General features: G+C 41.1%; 2 protein-coding genes across 3 annotated transcripts; both read right to left on the reverse strand.

Annotated features, from left to right (window-relative positions):
• Positions 1 to 1577: 1577 nt before the first annotated feature.
• Positions 1578 to 13803, reverse strand: LOC116324689 (transketolase). The gene is made up of 14 exons (XM_031745392.2): positions 13515 to 13803; positions 11939 to 12056; positions 11465 to 11578; positions 10775 to 10872; positions 8365 to 8556; positions 8014 to 8132; positions 6447 to 6643; positions 6110 to 6274; positions 5313 to 5469; positions 5062 to 5192; positions 4867 to 4950; positions 4642 to 4735; positions 4424 to 4546; positions 1578 to 2390 (listed from the first exon to the last, which is right to left on the reverse strand). The coding sequence occupies exons 1-14, from the start codon at positions 13619 to 13621 to the stop codon at positions 2203 to 2205; spliced, it is 1887 nt and encodes a 628-aa protein (XP_031601252.1). The 5' UTR covers positions 13622 to 13803; the 3' UTR covers positions 1578 to 2202.
• Positions 13804 to 15169: 1366 nt separating this feature from the next.
• On the reverse strand, positions 15170 to 26048 carry dcp1a (decapping mRNA 1A). Of its 2 annotated transcripts, none has more exons than XM_031745413.2 (9): positions 25874 to 26048; positions 25508 to 25548; positions 23834 to 23961; positions 21498 to 21564; positions 20680 to 20818; positions 20319 to 20411; positions 18862 to 19455; positions 18548 to 18769; positions 15170 to 17547 (listed from the first exon to the last, which is right to left on the reverse strand). In XM_031745413.2, the coding sequence occupies exons 1-9, from the start codon at positions 26003 to 26005 to the stop codon at positions 17467 to 17469; spliced, it is 1497 nt and encodes a 498-aa protein (XP_031601273.1). In that variant the 5' UTR covers positions 26006 to 26048; the 3' UTR covers positions 15170 to 17466. The 2 variants fall into 2 exon arrangements, with proteins under 2 accessions (XP_031601273.1, XP_031601271.1); XM_031745411.2 differs by having other exon boundaries at positions 18862 to 19458.
• Between the last annotated feature and the right edge of the window lie 156 nt (positions 26049 to 26204).

Raw genomic sequence — 26204 nt, forward strand, 5'->3', positions numbered from 1 at the left:
ATATCCAAAATAACACTTATTTATGTACTCGATTAATATTACACTGTCATCACAGACGTCTTCTTCAGGCATTTTAATTTTGAATCTATAGGTTAGGATACAATAAAGTGTTGGTAAAAATAGGCAGTGTGTTGGAAATCAATTAAACTCAGTATTTATTTGAATAATACAGAAAGAATGTATATTATATATTTTTGTGTTTTTGAACTTACTCATTTTGAACTTACTCATTTTAAATTTGATGTAAGCAAAAAGTGTGGACATGTTTAGATTTTGAGATTTTTTTGAAGAAGTCTAAATTAAGTCTTTCTTGTCTTTGCGTGTCATGCAGTGTTAACGCTCAGTTGCTGCTTAATCTTTCTTACAAACTAAATTTCATAGTTTAATGACTTTATTGCAGTTATGAATAAATCTGAATGCAACAAAAAAAAAACAAATGTTTGACAGCCGCACTCTGATAGTTCTTTTATGCTGTGGGCTGCATTTTTCTGGTTTGGGTCCACTTAGAGGAAAAACTCACCACAAATCAACAACCCCATAATAGGAGCAGTCTCTTCACCCTCATCCATAGTGCAAATGGCTTATCTAATGCTTTAAGAAGCATGAAAACATGCGACACATATGCTCACATCACATTAGATGACGCTGGTGCTCCATCACTCAGTCTTGTAGAATCAACCCAAAGCTGTTCTGGGAAAAAAACATATTTTTCCTTTAATCTGTCACCTTGTATGTATATAAGGCAGCCAACTTAAATCTTTCAATGGGCTGTTAAATTATTAACGCACATTAAATATAGATGATACACAGTAGCTGTGTGCTTGTGTGATCCTACAGCCAGTCACCAGAACACTTTAATTTGACTGCTTCATAACTGAAAGATTTAGTTTAAAGCAATTATTTGATTGCTTGAGGCCACAGTGACCACTATTCAGCAAATTAACACACATACAAAGTTAAACTATAAGCTTTTTAAGAAAATACATTTTCATAGCGGTAACAGCTGGGCTATTGCTAATAAAATTAATGCTGGTTTTCTTGTATTAAAGTGTGACAGTGATGGTAATTCACTTTAATAAAGCACTAAATCACAACAGTCTCAGAAAGCCCCAGCAATTCCTGATCCCATATGAGAAGGCACTTGGTGACAGTAGGAAGGAAGAACTCCCTTTTAACAGGAAGAGGGGAAAGAGAAGTGAAAGAAGAACAAATGGAGACAGGACAGGAGTAAGACCAATACTAGGACCCTGTTTTTTCCTCATAATATGTTTAATACAAAGCATCATTGCAGGGCAACTTGTGAAACTGAAACAGACAGTGAGAGTTCAGACAGATGGACACAAAATCCTGCTTAGCGACATCAATGCATCTGAAATAATTGACTCTATTCCATTTATTAACCTGATATTTCTGCATTTTATGGTCACACTAGCAACTAGTTTGCTTGAAATACTTCACTGTGTGATTGAATTTGCCACTTGCAGATAAGAAAACAGGAGGATTTTGACTTAAAACTTAAAAGATGCTTGTTTCGTGCCATCACCGAAACCCTCAAGAAAGACCTCAGACACAAGTACCGTGAAGTAACCATCCCTTTATTGGTGTGAAACAGTCCTATCCAAGTCAAAACAGGTTAAAAACAGTCAGTGCTCAAAACAGACCAAACCAGAGTTTCTCCACACCCTGCTTTGCTCATGTCAGGTGGGACTTTACAAAGTTGTACTGGGTGCAGACGCTCATATCGCTGAGCCCAAGAAGTGAGAGGGGGTTCCACAGAAAAAACGATAAAGACTTGACGTCACTCCAAACCACGTTCACTGCTTTCACTGAGACACTACAGCAGCACCAGAACTTTCTCTGAGAGGTAGGAAGGAACTAGAGGGTGGAGGTGTGGGGATGGGTGAGTTAAGGGGTAGGAAGTGTGTTTACTGAACTCACAAAGTGATAGGGTAAAATTCTGGGGCGGGGGTGTCAGACAACATTGATGACAGAGAGAAATCATGTTACTTTCTTTTTTTTTGTTTTGCTTTTAAACGAATGCCTCCAATTGGTTTATGAGGAGAAGAGCGTGAGTGGGCCAGTCGTGCTATCCCTCCCCCCGTGTTGGTTTACTTTGTTTGTTTGGTGCCTCTGTGGAGGTAACCAGTTAACCACGGAGTCAGTTACCATGTTGTTCCCGCTGCTGTCACTCCTGCAGCCTTCCTACTTGGCGTTGGCTGAGCTGCTGAGCATCTTACGGACCGCTTGAGCGATGGCGTCACGGTCTATGCCAAAGATTCGGAGTAGCTCGTGGGGCTTACCGCTCCGGGGCACTTGGGAGACTGCCAGGCGGTGGACGGTGAAGCCGGTCTCATTCACCACCGCCGAACACACTGCCTCACCTAGACCACCTGAGGAATCAGAATACAGAGCAGACAAGACTATCGATTAACGGGTAGTTCGTCCAAATATCAAGTTTCTAAGTTGCTCGGCAGCTTTCCGAGTGTCTTTCACCCTTCTGTCATATTTAATCTATCTACACCTCCATGAGCGATTACGCTCAGCAGAGATGTAATGTGTGCTGACAGGACTGGCGCCACCCTCCCTCTGTTTTCTCACTCCTCTCCTGTCACACGTTCATCTCCTTTAGGAATGCGATCTGAAGGCTGAATATAGTCAGGTGTGTAAGTAATACGTGCAGTTACTTCCTTTTTTATGCTGGCCATTAAGAGGTACCTGAAGGAAAAAGTCACCGCACCTTATTGAACTAAACCATCTCTGGCCTACCTGGACAGGCCACAATCTTTAAGATTTCCAGTTGCATGCAACCTATTATACATATCTGATTTTTAAAGTGTGTGCAATCAAATGGGTGCTGTCTCTTTCACAGACAGAAGTTCTCTCAAAGAAGGAAAAACAAACCGCTAAATTTAGGCTCACAGAAACACACACAGTGGCTGAGAGGAGACAAAGGAAAAAGCAAAAATTGGATGCTTGTTTTTTTTTTTTTTTCTCATGCTGGTACTGTATGTAGGTCACTGAGAGCCCAACGGCCGGAGATGAAATTAAGAAATCCTGACAGGCTCTTCCACTTCCACCCTCTGTCCTCCCTCCCTCTCCCCAACAAACATTTTTAAAAATATACGTTTTACCTTTTCCTTAGCGTACACCTTTCTTTACCGCTACAACATGCACCTTAGTTCTCTGTGACGTTCCATATCCCATACTTCTGTCTTTTTCCTCCCTTCCTCAGGCCCTTCTTCTCTCTCCACCTAAGAGCTTCTCCGTCTGCACACAGACGTCTGTCCTTTGCTGCTCAGGGCTTTTTTATTCATGAGCTGATACACAAGCAGCGCAGACATGCAAACAGCTGCATAACAATCCCTCTTATGCCTGTTAGTTAAATCTCTCCTGCTGCTGCCAGACTAATGTGACTTTGACCAAACAGGAATATAAAACGGTCAAAAAATAATCAGCATATTTTAGATATAATAATAAAATATTCGACATATAATAGTTTTATTGTAACACCTTGCAAATAATTTGCAATTCAGATACTCATTTAAATTTACAAATATTTTTTTTTCCAATTTTGTGTAGAAGGAAATATACACCTTCTTGGATTAACTTATGTTTTTTTGTTTTAATGTATTTAGTTTTGGCTTTTAGCCTTTATTGACAGGACAGTAGAGAGGTCAGGAAACCATTAGAGAGTATACAGAGAGAGAGTCCTGCCCCTAAATTATTTTGTTGGTTTTTGTCTTGAAATTAATTTCTGTAGACCGTCTTTAATAGATTGATGTAACCATTGTGATGATACCCATTCATTTTTTAATCCTTGACTTGCTGTTTCCATCCAACCAGCCAGCCGGCAGTCCAGGCAGTGTTGCCAGACCTTCCTCTGACAAGCCTTTTCTTCCTCCAGCTCTTCTGTGGGGAAGGCGAGCAAGAGGTGTGATGTCTCTGTGTCCCGGTGTCCCCTCTCAGTAGAGCATGCCTATAACACCTCACCTGGAGATGTTCAGGAGGCATCCTGAGCATCCCTGGGTGAGTGTGAGGCAGACCTGGCTGAGAAACGTGCCAGACACCAGGAGCCCACAGCCTATATGATACCCACTTTATTGTCTATTTGACTTTAAACGGAACCCACCCCCCAAAAAACAAAACAAAATGAATCTCATGTTGCATTAAAAAATACACAGTAGTTCAGACAACAAACCGATCATGAAAACTTTTACTGTGGTCCTAAATGAAGTAAGCAGCAGTCATTTTTCTTCTTACCAGACTCCTTAGCATCGTTTTCCCAGACAGAGTCGGTGCCCCCTGCTGGCTAATAGACCAGGTTTATTGCGCTTGCTTTTTATTTTCAACACAGAGCTTCTGGCCATCATTTATATACAGTATTTGTTCATTTTCACTTGGGGGCGCTGTGCAGACTCCTCACCTTCATAGTAGTGGTCCTCCACTGTGATAATGCGTCCTCTGGTGGCCCTGGCGTTGTCGATGATGGTCTTGGAGTCCAGGGGTTTGACGGTGAATGGATCGATCACACGAATGTTTATTCTCTCTGAACAGCAAAAGAGGACGGTGAATAATGAATAGTTTTTCCACTTTTTTATGAAACAGGTCAGCTTTATCTTTTTTTTTCTTATTTCTTCATACCTTTCTTCAGCATTTCAGCAGCAGCCAGAGCCTCATGGAGGGTCACTCCTGCTCCAACCACAGTCACATAATCATCATTGGTTTTATATACAACCTGTGTGCGAAGGGAAACTATACATTTGTCTTTGTTTGTTTCTACTCCAGAAGAAAATGTGCACAGAGTCTAATCAGATCAGCAAAATTAGAACAATAAACAGATTTTATTTAGAGCACAGAGCAACAAACCTTAGCCTGTCCGACATGGAAGTCTTCGTTGCAGTTGTAAATAATGTTGTTCTCTGGGCGGCTTGTTCGGATAAAACACAAACCCTAGAACAAATCAGAAAGCATCCAAATGAATCTCTACTTTTAACACACATAATCTTAAGTACTTAGTATTTTTATTTTTATTTTCCTGTTATCAAAAATCATTATGAGTACCTTTGTGTTGGCAGCAAGCTCCACAGCTTTCTCAGTGGAAACACCGTCACTTGGGTAGAAGACAGTAGCTGCAGGAATGGCTCTGAACATGGCCAGATCCTCCAGACCCATCTGAGAGGGTCCATCCTCACCTAAATATGCACACAAAGTATTTCAGTATTGACTTTGGGGTGTGAAATGATAATAAACCAAACACTGTGGACTCTTCACAATGGTGAAGACATAACACAAAAGGGAAGATGGTAACTGACCGATGGAGACACCGCAGTGGGAGCCACAGAGGTTGATGTTGCTCTCGGAGATGGCGGCCATGCGGAGCTGGTCATAAGCGCGGGTAAAGAAGGTGGCGAAGGTGCTGGCGAACACCACGTTACGGTCTCGTACAGCACAACCGATCGCCACGCTCACCTGCAGGAGAGAAGAGAGGCCTTAGGAAAGTAATGCAGTTCAGCATATTTTATATTTGAGGTTTTTTGTTGGGTTTTTTTTTTGCTTTAAAGAAGTCGAGCACTATATAGTTACAGTTTCCAATACACTTTGTAATTAGTGTGAATAAAGTAGAGCCTCACAGAGCTGCTAGCATAGATGCAGCATAGGTCATCACCTTGTTGAAGGTGCTACAGAGTATACTGAATATTACTTTTCATGTGAAATCATGATGATGCATTTCTTCATTAAGAAAACTGGTGAAAATTGTTTCCTGGAAGGTTCCAAGAAATGGTTGATAATGATCGGGAACAGTAAACATTGGACGTTGGATGTTAAGGCTCCTCGAAGGACAGCGACACGTCAAAAACATCTAGTAAGCAAACTGTGCCCCAATGGAAAATAACAGATAAGTGGAAAAACCTTAAACAAAACACTTTGTGTACATGTAATAGCTTCAGTCAGGTGGTGATGGACATCTTTTACCACTCTATACATCAAAGTTTGAATCTTAGGTCTATTTTGTTTTAATAACATGCTAGCTTTCTCATACTTCTTCACACTTTAGCTTCTCCTGTGAAACTCTCTCCAGCTCTCCTGCTGCAGTGTGAACCATGCTCACCATGTTTTGCTCTGCAATGTAGCATTCCACGTAACGGTTGGGGTGTTCATTTTTAAAGAGCTCAGAGAAGGTGGAGTTCTTGGTGTCTCCATCCAGAACCACCACACGCTCGTTGTAACGCCCCAGCTTGGCCAGAGCCATGCCGTATGCCTTCCTTGTAGCGATCTGATCACACGGGGAGAAAACAGAAAACAGATTCAATAAAGTACGCTCGGCTCAAGTTTTTATTTTTAAAAATAGCAAGATTTTATTTACTTCTTTGATCTAATGTTATGAACAGGTAAAAATTACTTTTAAAGACAAGTGAGGGTGGATTGTCTGCTACCACTGATCCTACCTTATCTCCAGGTTTGTAGCTGGGTGCACTCGGCATGCGGATGTTGCGGAGGCTAACAGGGGATGTGTCCTCATTGGGGGCAGCAGGATAGAGGCGCTTGTTGCAGCTGATGATGCGGTTCTGCAGCTCCTTGATCACGCTCTCTGCCATGTCCTTAGGCAGGGGTTTACCATGCCAGCCCATTTTATCCTCAGCCGCTGAAAGACACAGATGCGCCTAAGTATCCGCTGAGCATCTATTCTTTTGACCAAAAGAAGCAAGTGAGCTTTCAAACACCTAATCAAAGTTTAACATTTAAATATTTTGATCTATCCATCTTCTTCTTCTTGTCACAAGACCCTCAAGGTAGGGAACACCCCAGATAGGTCAGCACTGGGCTAACACAGAATCATGAGTGAACCCAACATAAAAATGCAATTTATTTTCATTTTTCGAGAGGGAAAAACACACTGTTGAAGTCTTAAAGACTCACAAAAATTGCATCGCTTTGCATTGCATTGCATCTTAAACAGATGTTCAGCAGGTTTTGGGTCACTTCAGAACACTGGGTCTTTTCGGCTGAGTGTTTTGGTTCATTATGCTGTCAGAGAATCCATAAGCTTTCTGATGCTGGGCAGCACTTTTGGCTCATGCCGCCATAGTCTTGAAATTTCATGACTCATCAATACGCATTTTGACAAATTACAAATGATTTGTTTTCAGCGGTGGTGTCCTCCTCGGTCATCTTTCACTAAAACCACTTTAGCTCAAACAGGGAAGAATGGTGCTACCTGACACTGACGTACCTTGACCTTTTAAATTTGTTAATTTTCAGTAAATTTCTATTTATTGTTACTTTTATCAGTTTCAAGTTATTTAAGCGACCATTGTTCAGTTTTCTTTCTTTAACGGAACCAATTTGTCCACGTCTTGCGAGCGTACGCCCTCCACATTCATGCAGGTGCACATGTTGTCACACTCATAACAATGTTCCACACCAGTGGGTCACAACAGCCTCTAACAGAGGTCAAGGGTTAAGGCCAAGGGGCCACAGGCTTGCAACAACACTGAAGATTTCTGGTCCACTCTTCTGTACACAAAGACCCTCTTATAACAACCGTCTCTTTCTCCCCAACAAACACATGCGGTCGGTCGCACACACTCCAACTTAGCTTATCATAACACAAGTACAATGGGCTGTTGTAGGGAGTGTATCCTACACATTCTGAGGGATTATGGAGCTGCAGCAACTAAAGCACCGAAGCACTACCTGGATTATGGGGGGTTAAGGCCTCTGTGCAATCACAGTGGGTGCTTGGGGCAGTTCAGAAAACTTCAGACAGATCTAATATTCCCAGTCAGATGCCACATTTTACCCAGTCTTTAAAAAAAAAAAGGATTTTAGAGCACTTTTTAAAAACATCTTAAATGTTAAACCTTACAGTAAAACTTAACAATTTATCTGCATGCTTTAAAGAATGATTAAACAACCTTTATTTATTTAGTAGGAAGAGCAAACTGGTGCTCACTACAGTACAAAATACTGATATTTGAGCACTCTGAACCACTGTCTGCATAGTTGCTATACCTGGGATGCCCTTGCCCTTGATGGTCTTGGCGATAATGGCAAGTGGCTGGTGGCGTGGTTGACTCAGCACCTTACACAACTCCTCCACACTGTGGCCATCTACTATGATGGCATGCCAGCTGGGGAAACAGACAAAGTCAAACATTAAACGCGCTTATGCTTGAGTCAAAATATAAAAAACTAATTTTGAGCAACAAATCTTACATATTAATTAAAGAACAAGTGCACTTTGTTTTATAAATAAATGATTGAAGCTGAGTTTGATTAACGGGTCTTGGAATGACTCCTTAAGCAGTTACTGAAGCACTAAATAACCCACTCAAATAGTTTCTGGCTCCCCCTCTGGCTCACCCAAAGGACTCGCAGCGCCGCTGGTATTTCTCCACATGGTGCTGCAGGGGAGTCGGGTCACTCTGACCCAGTCGGTTAATGTCCAAGATGGCTACCAAGTTGTCTAGCTGGTAGTACGAGGCGAAGGCCATGGCTTCCCACACCGAGCCTTCTGACAGCTCTCCGTCACCCAACAGGCAGAACACCCGATAGCTACAAACAGAGACCAGGGAAAGAGAAAGGAGTTATTTTTCATATCAGCTCCATTTTCCTCTCCTTTCACATCCTCCCATCATCTGATGCCCCCTATAGTGGCATGATGTCACAGCTGACCATAACACCTAAACACACACACAGACGCACAAACACAGATCCCTCCCCCAATCCTTATCCCCACCACGCTCTGATCATCCTCAGTAGCTGCTTCTGTGGCGTAACAACTCCTGACAGCTTTCCAGTCAAATAGACACGTTCTCATTAAAACTGGAAGATAGGCCGAGACACGACGAATTACACCACGCATTCCAACTCTGACCGCAGAGGAAAAACCCCCAAAAAATCACACGACACACAAAGAAAGGAAGAAGAGGGGAATTCCACAGAGGTGGGACTGGAGAGAAAGGAGTTAGAGACTTTAGATTGGAGGGAAAGGACAACAGAAAAACCAATAAAGTGTATAAATGGATAGTATTCAAATTCAAATTCAATTTTATTTACACAGCGCCAAATCACAACAACAGTTAGCTCAAGGTGCTTTATATTGTAAGGTAAAGACCCTACAGTAATACAAAGAAAGAAAGAGCAAAAGGCTGTTTATTAACCTTGATGAAATGTTAAAAAATCTTTGAACATAACCAAATCACATACTATTCTGTAGTGCATCTTTCCTTGAAATTATGCAATCAACTGTCTGTACGTTTATTTCTGAGTTAACACGAGATAGATTGTCGTGAATTACACAAAATCAGGGAGGGGGTCTGCATTTCCAAACTAACGCTGAAATATGACAATGACCCAAAACAAACAGGCTCAGGAGTTCTCAAACAGAGGGTCAAAAATGTAAAACTCAGTGATAAAAGCTCCAGGTGGTGATCATCGAAACATATTCTAAGACACACATATGCGCTCGTGTTCACAGTAGTCTTAAAGTAATATAACTGATCCAACTACAGGAGTAATGTTACTCCCTTAGAAGGTGTGTGTGTCTGTGTTACACCTTCCTTCATCCAGTGTTTGTAGGTGTGAACAGCAGACTTAGACAAGGTGATACCTCTCTCACACACATGCTTTCCTTACTTGATCCTGCAGGTTATTGTGTGAGAGTATCTGCAAGTGGCTTTGATGCAGTTGCTATTCAACAGTTCTGGGCTCAGATCATATTATGAAACCAGTGATGCAGCCGGCAGCCAGTAGTTGTTACGTGTGTTGTTACTGCATGCACCATGCAAACACACATGGTGCATGCAATATTATTGTCTGAATGCACAGTGTATAGCACAATATAAGATTTCATCATTTTTTTAAGAGGTGGTGAGGGAAATGGGTGAGGCAGGGAGATGAGGGAGAACTGTGCTTTTGCGTGTGTGATTATTAGAGCAGAAACAATTGAGTGCACATAGAATGCAAAGAGAGTGAGAGAGATATGAAGGACAGCCAACACTGAGTGCAAGTGCAGCACTCCCTGCAAAACAGCAAAAAACAAAGCTGCCTTTCAAGCAATCGCATTCTGCTCGGCTCGTAATCAAATGCACCAACAATCATCCTGAAAGTCAGGTTTCAGCTTGGATGCTTAAAAAAAAAAGAAAATCATAACAATTTTTGAAAACGTGAATCCAGCATGCTACAGGCTACACGGCTCTAAACGTCTATTGTCAGACAGAAACGGCCGGGTATTTTCCAGACCACGCAAGAACAAAGGAGACAAACGTGGAGCGAGATCAATCAGCTAAAATTCAGCTGAGTAGGAGCCACATGGCTGTCACAGCACTGAGATGAAACTACATTTGAATTGTGAAGAATAATGTTAGAAGAAATTGAGAAAAAAAAGAGCATACTGTTTTAACAACCATAAAACTTTTTATATGCATTCAACTCTGAGCTCACTGCCACTGATTTCATCCAGCACCATTAATCCTGATGTGAAGGTAAAACAGGATGAAAGTCGCCTCTCATAAGCTCTAAGTGACTGCCTAAATGTCAGCACAGACCAAGCCTGTCAGAGAGCGTTTTATTCCCAAGCTCCAGGCAGAAATGTCACATGTCTGTGCAGCTCGCTGCAGCGTACATTATGTCATGCATAATTTCATACAATCCATCTTAATGTGTGCAGATGCAAACTGGGCTGTTGCACTTCTGCAGAAATGTGCATGTTTTTTCCCCCCCACAAAAATGATTGTGTTTATACGCGTGAGTGTGACTTTGTTTTTGTTACCTGGCTTTGTCAAAGTATTTTCCAGTGTAAGCCATTCCACACGCGGCTCCCAGCCCCTGACCAAGAGATCCCGTGGCCACATCCACAAACTGCTGCTTCTGCATCCACACACACATATAAAAACATGCACATTACTCACTCCAGCTCGAGCTAAGCAAGCAACAGCAGATGGATTGTTTTTCATTTCTAAATGGATCATAAAAGCAGCAGCAGTGAAACTGTTGGAACAGCAGCTATGGTCTGGATCTTACAGTGTGCCAATTTCTGGGTTTATGTGGACAAAGTGTCACTGATGTTTGCAGCAGACGACAGAGCATCTCTGTCACACAGGCGCAGCTTTGTCTTGCTGTCTCTGCCCACAGATGCTTTGCTGTTATCTATGGAAGCGTGTCCACACCTCGTGTGCAGCAAGGATACTGTAATGTTCTTATTCACAAACACTTGTCCATAAACTATGCAGTATTTAAAAGAAAAGTCAGAAAGCATACCATATATAAGATTTTACTTAACTTTTCAATATACCTCACTCTGTTCGTGTGTATTTCGACTTCAGTGTGAAAACATGACAAATACTTCTATCTCAACTCCAAAGAAAACATGAAAGGCAGCATAAAGGTTTTAAAATATTCCTGATTCATGGTAGTGACTCTCAAAGCTTTATACTTCTTGCAGGTTTCAGTGTTGCCTCACCGGCACAGGGTGTCCCTCCAGGATTGAGTCGACCTTGCGGAGGTTGAGAAGCTCATTCTCCTTCAGGTAGCCCGTCTCTGCCCACACAGCATACAGCACCGGGGCTGCGTGACCCTGAGGAGGCAAAGTTTAGGCCTTAAATGTACTGAAGTGCAGTCGGTGTGTTGTTAGCATGCAGATCAACTGATCTGCTTATGCAGTTTAGCAGATGTTTGCCTTCTTGCACTACAGCCTGTTTTCAGAGCTCATTGATCAGATAACTGAACAGAGGGAATACAGATGACTGCACTAATTATGTAGCATGGTAATATATATGCTAGAGCCTTATATGAATGAGTTATTTAGACACATGCTATATCAAAATCATATGTATACACTCAAGCACATGCATATTATTTCACTCAGTTCAACCTCCCTCTGTGTGTTGATGCTTTTGAATAACGTCTACAACCATTATGGATGTGTGCGCATTACCTTAGAGAGGACAAATCGGTCATTGTTGGGGTTACGTGGGTCTTCGGGCCGGTATTTCATGGAATGAAAGAAAAGCACGGACATGATCTCTGCCACGCTGCTGCATGATGTGGGATGACTGCAACAAAATAAGTGCGGAGGCAAAATGACATTAGAAATTGGGTTTAACTGCCCGGTTCATCCCGTCAGTGCACATTCAGTGGGTTAATTAAGACTATCAGTATTTGGGGAGTTATGTAAGGCCATCACACTATCATGAAGGTCACACAACAGTAAGCACATATACAATAGCTCCTACACAGCTCCTTCAGTCCTCCGTGCGCACATAGTACAAACCATTCAACGTGTAACTCACTAACTGTTAAAATCATGACCATTTAACACAAAATAAGTCAGATTTTATTTCTTGTATGTTATTCTCAACGTCATTTTCCAAGCGACATGCCAAAAATACCTCACTAAAGCCTCTTTATTTAAATACCCTGAAATGAAAAATGTAATGAGATAATTAAAAAAAAGAAGAAAGAACAAGGAAAAGGGTGAGTGATTGGTGCAGCACACGTTATTAAAAAAAAAGGTCTGTACGTGTTTGATGTCTTTAAGCTAAAAAGGGAATTCGAACCAAAAGTGATGGATGGATTTGGAAGCATCTCCACTAGAAAGAGAAGAGCTTCATATTGAAAGCAATCACTGAAGTCTGTGCACTGACCGAGAACAAAAGAAAAGAAACAATTTATTTATTTCTCGATAAAAATTTTTTTTAAAAGTCACCAATAATGAAAAGTTCGATTTATTTTCCAGATCATTGTATTTTCTATCATGACAGCATATTTGTCATCGCGACTTAAAAAGTGCACACCGGACGTTGTTATTCGCTTTTGCCTCTTGCCGCTTAAGCGTTTCCGTCGGGACACGCGGGCGCTGCAGAAGCATGTTTGCGCACTGAGCGGCTCTCTGCTCTGCTGCAGCACAACACATCGACCCATGAGCCGTAGCAGTGGCCACAAAAGCAACTGTCCGGCGTGAGTTGTACGTGTGTGTTGCATAAGTGATCTCGGAGAACAAGAGGAGCGGAACACCAGTGCACCTGCAGCAAGCTCGATCCAAATGGCTAAAATAATAAACATGTTTTATTATTTCTAAGGGGCACAACATATAATTAAATACATTAAGACTATATTTTCTGTCAGGATATTGCTCGCAGCATGTATGTATACGTATGTACAACCGTCCTTGCTTTTGCGTAAATTGCGCACAGACTCTGGTATAAAACTAACTATACGCACAGGTAAACAATTGGAATGCTTAAAAAAAAGTTTAGGCACGTCACACACAGAGACAGATTTTCATATGGTGCATCTACAATATTTTAAATACACAGTGTGACTATTTTACACGTTAAAACAGACGTAACTGTGTTCTCCGACCAGTTCATCTGTAATTACGATGCGCTTCCCTGAAGCAGGTCCTCATAATTGAAAGAAATCACACATCGATATTTAAACGGATAAAAACGACGTGCATAAAACCACGTTTTCTGCTGTCACGCGTCTCCTGCTCGGTTTAACCATCTTACCCGCTGCCCGCTGCAGTTGTCGCCTTGATGGAGTTGATCCGGAGTCGGGTGGCGATGTTCCTGAGCGCCTGCACCGTCTGCTGGTCCGGTTTATGATAGTCCTCCATCTGGCCAGTGAGCCGAAGAGAAGCACACTCACTCACACGCAAGCCGGTAAAATAGAGTAAAAAGAGTTAAAAGTTCTCCCCGGTCTGCTGTTCTGAGAATAAAAGTGAGGAGCGCGCAGCGGACGATGGCAGGGGTTAAAAAGAGATAACGCTGTTTAACCACAGAGACAGAGGAGGGAGGGAGGGGGCGTGTTTGCAAGCGAAGCCTATGAATATGGCTAATCTAGGGCCAAAAGAAGCCTGCAGTTAGTCCAAACTGTCGCATGAACCGACAGTAGGAAGGCTTTGGACTAAAACCAAGGCCACACGCGCGGGTGCACGCTCACAGCAACCCGGCACACAGACTCTGATCAGGGACGCTCAGGTTCAGCATATCCACGCTCTATAAGCACAGACAGCGACTCTGCAAACCAAAACAATGCGTGCAAAATGTGGGAGCACATTAAATATGAAACATACATTATAATATATAATATAAAATAAATGATGCACACCGAGATCAGTTTATACTGACAGATTTTTGTATTCGTCATTTTTTAAACAGCGGGAAAGTTTTATTTATTAATCGTGAAGTCGCACTGAGGAGAGTTTCATCTCATGCATCCATACAGGCTGCAAAATGCGTTCACACCGCTCTATAAATAGACCCCGATGCTCTCATTTTATACAAATGGACTTTCCTTGTAGCTGCAGCATTGCTGTGGAAATCCATTCTTACACAGATTCGACCAATATCACCACTAAGCCCATACATTCAATGCACTTGACATTTGAACATGAGCTTAAGGCGCTGACATTTGGGCTCGTGTTATGATGATACTATGAAGATAATAAAAAAAAAAATAAAGCTCTTTCGGTAATGTGTGACTGATGCTACGTGTAAAAGACTGAAGAACCGTATAACACCTCTTTAAGTAAGGCCAGTGGGCTTTTTTCGGGCCATGATCAGAGGAGAGTGTATTCTGGTGTAAAACAGTTCCTAATGAAGGAAAGGAGACATACAAGCATTCAGGTAAGGTCTGCACAACCTGCGTTGCATAGTTATTCTAACGTTTGATTTTGTTTGACTATTTTCCCCAATTTTCTCTCTGATGTTCTTGAAGAATCTTCCCTTTTGTTGCCTGCAGATGATCTGGAAAGAGAAAAGAGAAAAGGCGAGCCGTGTTGTTTTTTTAAAATCAGCATTCAATTTGTCATTTAAACCCGGAACTACTACCCGATTAAGTTATCTGAAGAAATACGACCTTGTACGTACCTGATACCAACTAATTACAATTTGATGTTGGCTGTGACAACCGATTACTGTGGGGTAGTGCGTATTTAAAGTAAGCAACTAGTGACATCTGGTGGTCAAAGACAAAACTGCACCATTCGATTGCCTTTATAAACTTGGGCTTAATTATAAATATGAATAATAATATTATTAATAATAATTTGTTAAGAGGCTCAAATTTTTATTCTAATAATCACATTCCTCTTTAAGTTCTGAAGCTTCTCACTGCTCATCAAAACATTGACTCCTCCAAGCAGAAAACAAGAGCAAACAACTACTTTCAAATCTTTAATATCACAAAATATTCAAATGACGCACAATAACATCAATCTTAGAAAAATTTGTGTTATTTGCAAAAACTCTCAAAACCACATTGCGGGCCAATAAGATAAATTAGACCGACATGTAAAATAACCTTAAAATCTTAAATATGTGACCGGGATTAAAAACAATCTCTAACATTTCAATTATTCTTTATTTAACCAACACATGCAAAGAAAAAGAAAATGTGTTGGCAAAACCATCTCTGACATGAAAAATGAGTTTTTACATGGTAATGAAATTAACAAATGATCCCATTTGCTCCCTGGATCCAGACGTTATTTCATATTTGAAATTTAAACTTTTCCAAATTATAAAAAAACAAAATAAAATTACAAAAAAAAGTACTGAAAGCATGAGAAAGACAACTGTGAGTAAACTTCACATTCAAATATCAAATACCAAGCTGTGATGTCACAATCGAGGCAAGAATTCATGTCGCAAAATTAAAAAAAAAAAATATATACAAAGCAATAATCTCTGCTCTTCTTGTTGCTCACAAATATTAAAAAAAAATACACTGTTTGGATATTAATGACTTTGTATACTGGTCGTTTAAGTAACTGGATTAATGGCCCAACTACTGAACATCACTGTACCACTGGTTAGAAAACCCTCTAATATTTTCATGCATTTACATCTTTTTTTCTTCCTTTTTTGTATAAATAGACAATTTTAATAGTTTGAATATGCTGAAATTTTTGTGAGAAACTCATTAATATATATATTTTTTAGATCTTAGATTTCATGACGTACATTTATTCTTTTTCTTTGCTCACAAACAGCAGCCACTCAGCAGTGCACACGAGGAAAACTGATGTGTTTACTCCTGCTTCCACTGCAGTCTGCAGGGTTTATGGGTATGTGCTGCAGTAGCCTTTTACTGCAAAAACACCCGAGTTTATTTCATCTTCAACTTATTGACTGCAGCTTGGAAAAACATACTTTGGGGGGTGGGTAGATGGGTCTAGAGGTAGTTTATAGTTCAGCGTTAGTCTGGGTAAATGTAGCAACTCAGCTTGTTCGAAGCTATCAAAAGCACATTGGTTCCACCTGTTTAAGCATTTTACTGCTAAAAGGATCGAAATGAAACAGAAATCCAAATTTGCTACTTTGTTTTTTCTTTTTTCTCTTAATACTCGAAACATAAATCACTTGCCCAAAAGGCTCTGTAGTAGCAGACTAAGATATCCCAAAATGCTGGTATCCCTAAAGGCTTTGCGACTGTCGCCTATTGCACATTCCCCTCCGAGAACATCCACGACTGCAAGATCAGCTGGTGGAGGAGAGATGACAACACAAACAAGGGGAAGGACGTAGACAAAGCAAGGGTAAGGAGACTTGTGGAAAAACCAAAGGTAGCAAAGGAGCTGGTTTCTGAGTCATAAACATATTAGCATCTATAACATTATAAAAGCAGCTGAGAGGGACAGGTGATTAGTTTTAGTTCTTGGCTGCAAGTGCTTCTTCTCCAAACAATGATAGAAGTTATTCATCTTCACTGGACGAGAGCTTAACTTCCTCAACAAACTCCTGCCAAACACAAAACGCCTGGAACGGCTGTTCAGCATCTTCCTCAGCTTCAAAACGTAGAAAAAAAAAAAACAAAAAAAACAACAAAACAGGGAGAAAGATTGGTTCTGCTTAAATGCCACATAGCAGGACAGCTCAGGTCCCCAGCACAGAGGTCTTTCTCATCACAAGTAGTCGCAGTATAAGTGTGCTCATGGTGAGAACACCAAACACGTGACGAGTAAGAGAAGCAGCACCTGTGATTCATACAGCTGCAAAACTATCTGCCTGAGGGTCAGCGGGTTTGAGGTTCCCAAAGGTCCACTGTGGTTCTGTCCTCCAGATAAAAAAAACCCCAAAACATCAACAGCTAAACTTTATCCAGCCATAAAGTTTGACCACATTCAGAAAGTTCAAAAGGAAAAAAAAACAAACATCAAGATTTAACTGGGAAAATGTATCTCATTAGTCTTTCCCACAGTAGTTCTGCTTTTCATAGATTTCGACAAAAGGTAGATCCAAAACGAGTATTCAGCATCAGGAACAGATGGTTAGACGGTGCGGTGCATGCTGTAATAACCTTTAGCACACAAACTAGTTTTGAAGGGTTTTTTGGTGTACAGTGTGTTGAAAACCTGTTTGCTCCACTTTTTTTTTTTTAACTTCTCCATTATTTGTGTGTCTCTTTATTGATCCTGATGAGGTCAGAGCACTGAAAGTGGTGATGGCTGAAGTAGGACTATAGTTTTACGTTGCCAAAGTCCTTGGATAGGCTCTGCAGGTAAGCATCATGAATGGCACCAAGGAAGTCTGGGTCATTCTAGAAAATCAGGACAGGAAGAAGAAGAAGGAGAAGAAAAAAAAGAAACTGCTCAAGTGTGTGGATTTTGCAACACTTAAACAGCATCAATGGTTTATTATAGCCAGGGGTGCACATAAGTGGTCTGCAGGTGCACATTCGCTGTCAAAATAAAAGGCGCACCAGATAAGAAGTTGCAACGCGCGTTGCGTACATACGATTTTCTGGAGGAGACAGACATTTGTTTAGAACTCTTAAAGATGTCGAAGAAGCAAGCTCCTTTAAGCAATTACTTTGGTGATCCTCCACCTCCAAAGAAATGTCAGAAGGAGTCCGAACCGCAAAAGAAGCGCGTATTCTCGGAAAAGCAGTTGCAGGAGGTGAGCTGGCTTCAAACAAACGATGAACGCACAGAGATGTGGTGCAGAATATGCCACGAAAATCCCACTCTAATGGACAAAAACAGTGCCTTTTATATGTACGCAAACGCACGCTGCAACTTCTTATCTGGTGCGCGTCTTTTATTTTGACAGCGAATGCGCACCTGCTGACCACTTATGTGCACCCCTGCTTATAGTTTTCTGCAACCAGAATGGTCGCCCCCTGCTGGCTGTTAGAGAGAATGCATGGACAACGGCTTCACACATGAGAAAAAAAAAGAGCAAATTTATTTTCTATATACGGTATATAATCCATATTAATATAATTCTACAAGACCATTCACATTGGGCATGCACATGTTTATGTACACAGGAAGCACATTGTTGGTTATTTAGTTCTGGGAAGAACACCTAACATTGAACCCAACTCTGAACGTCAATGTTGGCGTCTCAGACCTGCCACTGTCTACACACTAAACAATTTTAGACAAGGTCCATGTTTAGTTCTATTGTATGTGTGGAAAAGGTATTCAAAGTTACACATAATATTATACTACAAGGATAATTAGCTCTAGCTTGAACTTTTCTCATGCTATAGAGTGCCAACAGTTTCTTTTACATGCTTCACGCTTCTAGTTTACCTTAATGAGGTGTATCAGAGTCTCCTGTAGCTGTGCTTTACTGCAGGGGGCTGCTACAGGTTCTTTAGCTCCTCCAGAGGCTGAGGTGGGCTCAGTGGGTGCAGGAGGGACCACTGACGTTGCTGCCGGTGTCTTATTGAGGGACTGCTGGAAGGCACTGGGGGACAGCAGCACAGAAACCTCTGAACCTGGAACAGCAAGACTTGGACTCATGGGGACAGCCTGAAAGAGGAAAGAAAAGCAAAAAATGAAATAAGATCAAACATACTGGATTCAAATTTACCAGAAAAATAAAAAAAATTAGCTGAACTCACAGATATTGGTTTAATCAGATTTGGAGACTGAGAGAAAACATCCATGTCCTTTCCGTGTTGGAGAAGGGGTTTTCCCATAGGCTCTCGGAAGCTATGGGGTGGGACCAATGTGCTTGGCAGGAAGTTAGGTGCGAGGATGGGTTTGTGGTGGTCTGAATTTACAGAAGGTGCTGCAGGTTTGAGTGTGGCAAGGATGTCCTGACCCATATAGGATGTTTGAGCAGTTGGAGGTCCTGCGGTACCAGGGGGAGCAGCTGAAGGCACTATGAGTGGGGACACCGAGGAGTGCTGGGGGTCTGACCTTTGGATCACTGACTGGAATACAGGACTTGGGTGTAATGCATATGGAGCAGGGAGCAGACCGGGGGCTTGATTCCTCTGGTTGGAACCAGGGTCTTGGGCTGCATGTTGGCGAATGAGGAGAGTGCTTTGTGGAGGTGGAGCAGGATACGGTTGTTTGTGGACGTAGGCAGCGGAGGGGTCACTGGAAACGGTGGTGCTCTGCGTGGGCATGGTTGGTAGAGAGGGGTCCTTAGGGAGAGACGAACCAAAGAGCTCCTCCACTGTGATCTGCTTTACCACGGGGTGAGAGCTCTGCTGGGTAAAGAAACAATGATCTCAAATACAGCGGAGCTCAAAAAAAAAAATCAAACAACAGAAAACTAATCAAAAACTATTTTGATCATGTATTAATCATTCAGGTTATTTAATAAGTAAGATTATGAAAGTTTGTTGGAAGCTATACGATTATCATATTTTGACAACATAGTTAGCTGCAAGTTTTGTTTTGCCGTTGCTAATCAGTTGGAGCTTACACTCTGCTGCTCCTGGTGCCATTTTAGCTGTTTTTAAGCTGTCGTCATCGTTGAGCTTTGCAAACAGCAAACAGTGTAAGGGGAGGCTTTTTTTTGTAACTATTGGGATTTTAATGCAAAAACAAAAAAGTGACTAATCGGATGAAAAGAAGACTTTTCTGTAAAAATTACAATCCTTAGACCTGGTAAACATGGAGATGACACAGCTCCACTGTTTGTGATAAATATCTTAGAAATGTATCAGGAAACACGGACTACAATATATCTAATATAATACTGGTATATGATTGATTCACAACATGGCCCATTTCCCTTTCCATTTAGTTAACATTGATTGCCCCAAACTGTTCAGTTCATCTTAGCCCCGCATGCAAACCCTGCAGAAAACCCAAGCAGCACTGATGGCTGTGACATAAATTGAAGGCGCATATTTGGGCATCTGTTTGCAATGTTCCTTGCAGCATTCTCTGCTGCCAAATGCTAACTAACTATGTATGGAGTGACAAGGATAAAAACCTGCCCCTTCTAACTGTCCTCCTCCACACTTTCTATGTGTAGGAGTGACAAGAATGACAAAGCTTTAAACATTTAAAGATAAACGAAAATTGGAGCTCAAATCATTGCTTTGTATGTGTGTTGTACCTTTTCAGGCTGCGGTGTGGTGTGGGGATCTGTATTGCTGACAGCTGCTTTTGCAGTCTGTTCAATGGACACATCTGTTTCACCTGCTTGGGACTGCAATTATTGCACAAACATAAAAACATTAGATTATATTGCACTGATCTCTCCATCTTAAACTGACAACTCCACACCTGAAACAGACCGAGGTTATGTACCACTGTAATAACTTATATGGATATTTACACAAGTTTGTTTTTGTTTTCAAAATTTTCTACAAATTATGGCTCAAATTCTGTCATACACTATAGTTATACATCATGTGATCATACTCGTGTGATAACATAAGTCAGATGTTACGTTAACTGTCTGTTTGCCACCTCACCCTCTGGTATTCTTCCTTGGCTTTGCTGAGCAGCTCCAAGATATCGATGCTGCGGGGTTCTGCGACTCCATTGGTTCTCCCCGGCTCTGCCCTCTCAGGTGACTTTTTCTGGGCATGGTCTGCTTCTTGTTTCACAATCCTGGCACAGAGTTAAAGCATGACATATAGCCTGCACACATAACTGTTGTTTGTGTAGTCAGATACTAAGTACTGATCATGTTGGGGTCAGAGCTAATTTACTGAACAACCTTACTTTGTTTTTTTAAGTGAAATTACTCAACTTATACAAACCATGCAATGAAAACCAAAATATGAACTAGACAATCCTGGCCTTCACAAACTGCATCTTTGCTTCACAAGAGCACAATACTGGCACAAATCAACAGATTTCCTAAGTGGACCAACAGATTTTTTTCCTATTACTGCACCGTAGTCAACTTGGGAGTGACGTGACTGCTCCTTTTACCTCGCAAGATGGAGATGGCAGCCTTACTTTTAAGGTGAAGCCTGAATCTTACATCCTGCTGCTTTGTTGGTTCATGGTCTCATTTGCTTTTCATGGGACTCCTATATTTCTGTTTAATTTGAATTATTCTGTATTAAAAACTCCTTACACTGCATCAACTTCATGGCATCTTATATGCCGAGTTCTTTAAACCCTGCATTTAGTGAACATAACAGACCTCCACATTTCTAGAAAGTACACATGGTAATTCATTGTGGAAATACAAATCAAACTTGATAAGTGGAAAAAACTGACAAAAGTAAAGCCTTGCCCAATTTCATCCACTTCATCCATCAAATGTCCGGCTACTTACTTGACCATGAGCTGAGCGATGCGTTGACAATCCTTCTTGTCATAGAACCAAATACTATAGATACCCACTGTTAAAAACACAGACACAAAAAATGCATTTAATAACACTGACAGCAGACACCAGTTTATACAAAACTCTTTAAAACAAACCCAAACCTTCATAAATACAGCTAAAATAACTGTGTTTTTTTTTTTAAACCATTAATTTAGTCAGCTTTGTGACTTAATGTAATTGAGCCATCAAAGAAAACACTGAAAACAACACTAAATAAGCACTGTACATGACTGCACAGTAGTGGACCTTAGGATCAATGAGAATCTGACAGTCCAAAGCAGTGAAGTTACAAAACAATCAAATACAAAAAGGAGAAGTTCATCTTTAGCGAGCTAACACAGCATTCACCGACACCAACCAGAAAACAAGCAAACTGCACATTTGCAGTTTCTGATGAAAAACAACAATTTTATATGAAGCTGCTCGTGCTTTGTCTGTGTCTACGTGATGAAACACTGGTGTATTCAAGTTCCCTCTAAAGCCTGAGGTAACCTAGCAACCCAAGTGCTTGCCTCCCTGGAGCATCCCCTGCTACCAACGGGAACACAAAGTGTTGTAAACAGGTGTATGCACGAGTCCAAGTACACACCTCACCAAGACAGACATCTGAAACTTTGAGCGCACGCATCAGTCTGCAGAAGAGATTTCAAACACACTTGGAGCGGCATTAACATCCCTCTGAAGAATCCATCCTCTCTGTGTTCGACTCTATGCTCTTCAAACAAACATCTTTCAGCAATATCAGCCTTCATTATTTTTAATTGGAGAGAGGAGTCTCAGGAGCATCATCTACATCCTGCTCTCACTTTCTCTCACAAACCTGAACTCTACCTGGAGAGCAATCACAAACAGCAAAACAGACTTCAGGCAGAGAACAAACAAAGACTCCTCAGCCCGTAACTTATCTTACTGAAAAGATCAATTGGGCAGTGCAAACCTTCATGTGGAACAAATGATCAAAGACTGTTTACTCTGACCCGCCTTACAGTGACCATCAGCTGTCAGACGAGCATCTTCACAGACTGAGGAATACCGTCAACCACTTTATCTGCCTGCAACTCAACACACTTTGAGGAATTAAAATGAAAACAGCAGCACTCGGACTCCTGTGAAGCACCTGGAAAAGCTGTTCCGACTCGGATACCAACAAAAAAAAAAAATTACATCATGTCTTCCATACCAGGCAGGCTGATAGGCAAGCCGAGTCCTAAAGGGGAGCAGTCCACTCTGACGCTGAGCCTGGCCATGTTATTTTTTCTCATTAGCAAACAAATGGGAAAACAATCCAACTCCTTGTTCATTGCCTTAATGAAACTTCTGTTCAGACTTTTGATAGATTACCTCGGTGGGAGCACTGTCAGTTACTTTCTGAGGATTTGAGGATTTATTTCAAGCCTTTTCATCTGATCCTACTCCCTGCTAAACTCTCTTCATAACGCTAGACGATTTCACTGGAATAAGTCATCAGGAAAAACTGCAACGCACATAAAAATATTTATATAGTAGAAGCCTAATTCACCCCTTAGAGCCCAAAGTCTTTTTGTTTGTTGGCCCAATACAGAATGAAAACTGTGGCCAAACCAAGCTGAATACTGTGTGGTTTGACAGACCAGTCTGAGGCCATGAATGACAAGGTCTTCCTCCTTGATTCTCCAAGATACAAGAAGGACTTCAAGCAAAAGGGAGAAGAGCTGTTCCAGAGAACACTGGGGAGGTGTCTGTCCAGCATTTTCAAAGGTACTAATGTGTTCTGGCATTATTGCGTTTGAGCAGGAAAAATTAAATAAAACCAATACAGCAAACAAACTTAAAACAAAATCTACAGGTAGAGAAATGCAGAAATTCTTTGAACACAACATTTTTCATTTTTTTTAAGTTCATGAAATAAAAATTAAGAGTGCAGTAACATTTAGAGAAAGGTCGAAAGTTTACTGTCTGTTTGGATATTTACTTTTTTCAGTTAATGTGTAATTTTTCTTGTAAATTATCATCTCTTTTTGTCTAAAGCAGAGCCTTTCAAAGCTATGGTATGTGTTTCTCTTCGACACTACCTTTTGTGATACAGCACAATATTATGGAAGAAACATTGTACTAGAGACATATTATGTAGCTGAGAAACATTGGCTGATATTCTGGGATAGTGGTCTTTTTTGTTCCCTCAAACTTTGAGAAGCTGTGAAGTACTGCAGCACATCTGATTTCAGTCCAAGCATACACAGAAATATGTATCTCCTGTACATGACATCTGCTGTTTCTGTGTAACTGGACTACAAAACACTCACAGTTGCCATTTCTGTAGAGCAAGAATGGATCCTGTAGCTGAAACTCCAGGTCTTTATTGATTGGTTCTACAAGGTTCTCCGTGCTCAGTCGATTCATGATGGTGAAGCCATGGTGAGGGGAAGCAGACCTTTCAGGGACAAAAAACATAAAACATCACCTCACTGATAAAACATGTCGATTAGTTTTAGTCATCCATGAATGATTTTTTATGACAAAGAATTAGCACATCTAAAAAAAAAAAAAAAAAAAAAAAGTTCACTGATTTTCAGATCAGTTTGGCCTTTTCATCCCATTTTTGTTTCTTTAGAGTGGCTTCTTGATAGCCACCCTTTCACTGAGATCATTTCTGATGACACTACAGTAAACAGTGCATGGATCAATTGAAAGACCAGATGCATCTTTCAGGTCCTGTGGCAGGTCATTGCTGGACATAGTACCGGTTTTGTACTGTACAGTTCTTGGCATCCTTTGAACAACAGCAACTGCTCAACATGATTTTAGCTGTTTTAAGTGCTTAAAGTTAAACATGTTAACTTTAAGCACTTATTTCTTAAATCCAGCTTCACAGACAGTGATGCATCTATGTCATTTTTTGAGAGCAGTGCTCAGTGGTGAAAATTAGTCTTTATATGTGTAGCACTTCATGTCCCCTCTAATCTCTTCAGTTTGTCCTGAGCTTACTCCATGGCCTCATTCTGGTAGCACATGACCAGAACACCGTAGTTGCCTAGTTTTCAATGTGGAGGAGTAGCAGCTCAACTCCGAGTCCCTTGTGAATAACTGAACTTCTCATCCTATCTCTAAGGGACAGGCCAGCCACCTTTTAGATAAAACTCATTTCAGCTGCTTGGATTTGCCATTTCATTTTATTTATTTATTTTTTGGGGGGCATTTTTGCCTGACAGACAGAACAGCGAAGACAGACAGGAAAGCGGGGTGTGTGTGTGTGTGTGAGAGTGTGTGCGGGCGGGGGGGGGTGGTCAAACCCTGGCTGCTGCTCTCTGGCCATGTGGTCACCTAAACTGCCACGGATGGCTGAAGGTAGGGATGTAAGATTGAAAGTTTCCCTTTTGGACTCTGCTCTTTCTTTACCACCGCGAATCTGTAAACCCCGATCAGTCCATCAATTTCACGCTCCCCTCTCCCCTCAATTGTGTACAAGATCCCATACCTGGAGGGAGCACTCCACCCTTTTCCAGCTGAGAACCATGGCCTCAGGCTTGGAGGTAGGTTGTAGGATTCTCGTTTACTATATACATTTTGTAAATGAGAATTTCAGAGAATTACATAATTCTCAATTCTATGAAAGATATTCATATTAATCAATAACCAATTAAATCGGTTGCTAACATTTCGTTATTTTCAAATGAATACGTGAACAGCCCTCAAAACAACGATGCGCATTAAAGCTGTTTATCAAACAAGTCTTTACACTTCAAGTGGAATTAATTTACTAAAACTTTTACTTATTAATTTCCTATTTAAACAGGCTGCAATTTTCGTTCTGTGAGCGGATAAAAATCACACGTAATCTAATTCGTGTTTGTTTACAAAGACTGAGGCCTGCACACGTGCGTAGAACACGTCAAATGACAGCGCGTGAAACGTAAGAACAAGTAAACAAGCCCTCGCGGTCAACGCGTTACATTACTATAAAAACCTCACGTGCTTACCTTGCATAAACAAACAGGGTGCCCTCGATTTCAGTCTTCTCCTGTAAAACAAAAAAGTGAAGGTATGAGTCAGAAACTATAAACATGCTGAATAATAGCAAAGGACGCTGTTAGCCCAACTATAGCTAGCGCATAAAAGATTACGCTTATTGGCATTTAAAAAAAATTAAATAAAACAATTATCAAAATGACAGTGGTGGCAAAACACAACGTGTGTAAGCATTACCTGGATAAAGTTCACTTCCACAAATATGATCAAATTTCTTTGTATTTTTTGTTTATACAGAACAGCTAGCATGCTAAGTCAAATACTTAGCTAGCTTTGACGGCTTTCCGCAAAACTCTGTACGTTACTTACAAACTTACCCACTCATTCGCCTTGGAGTTAAAGTTATAGAGAGCCACCTGGCCGGTAACATCGAGCAATTTGTTTATGTATGGATCGTGCCTCTGTAGAGCAGCTAAGCTCATCATATGTCCAGCATTTACCGTCTCCATCTTGGATATGATTGTTGCTCCCGCACGGACGGAATTCAGCAGACACATATAACTTCCGCTGTCCCCGGAAACCACGGCTCTTTAAAAAAGTTTCCGAGGCACTGATTTATTCCGCATATTAATTCGAACTGTAATTCTGGTCAGTCGCATTTAGCTAGAGCTTAAATACAAAATGTTTGTACGAAAAAAAAATCTGGTG

The sequence above is a fragment of the Oreochromis aureus genome, linkage group 20 (assembly GCF_013358895.1).
Source record: "Oreochromis aureus strain Israel breed Guangdong linkage group 20, ZZ_aureus, whole genome shotgun sequence".
Lineage (NCBI taxonomy): Eukaryota > Metazoa > Chordata > Actinopteri > Cichliformes > Cichlidae > Oreochromis > Oreochromis aureus.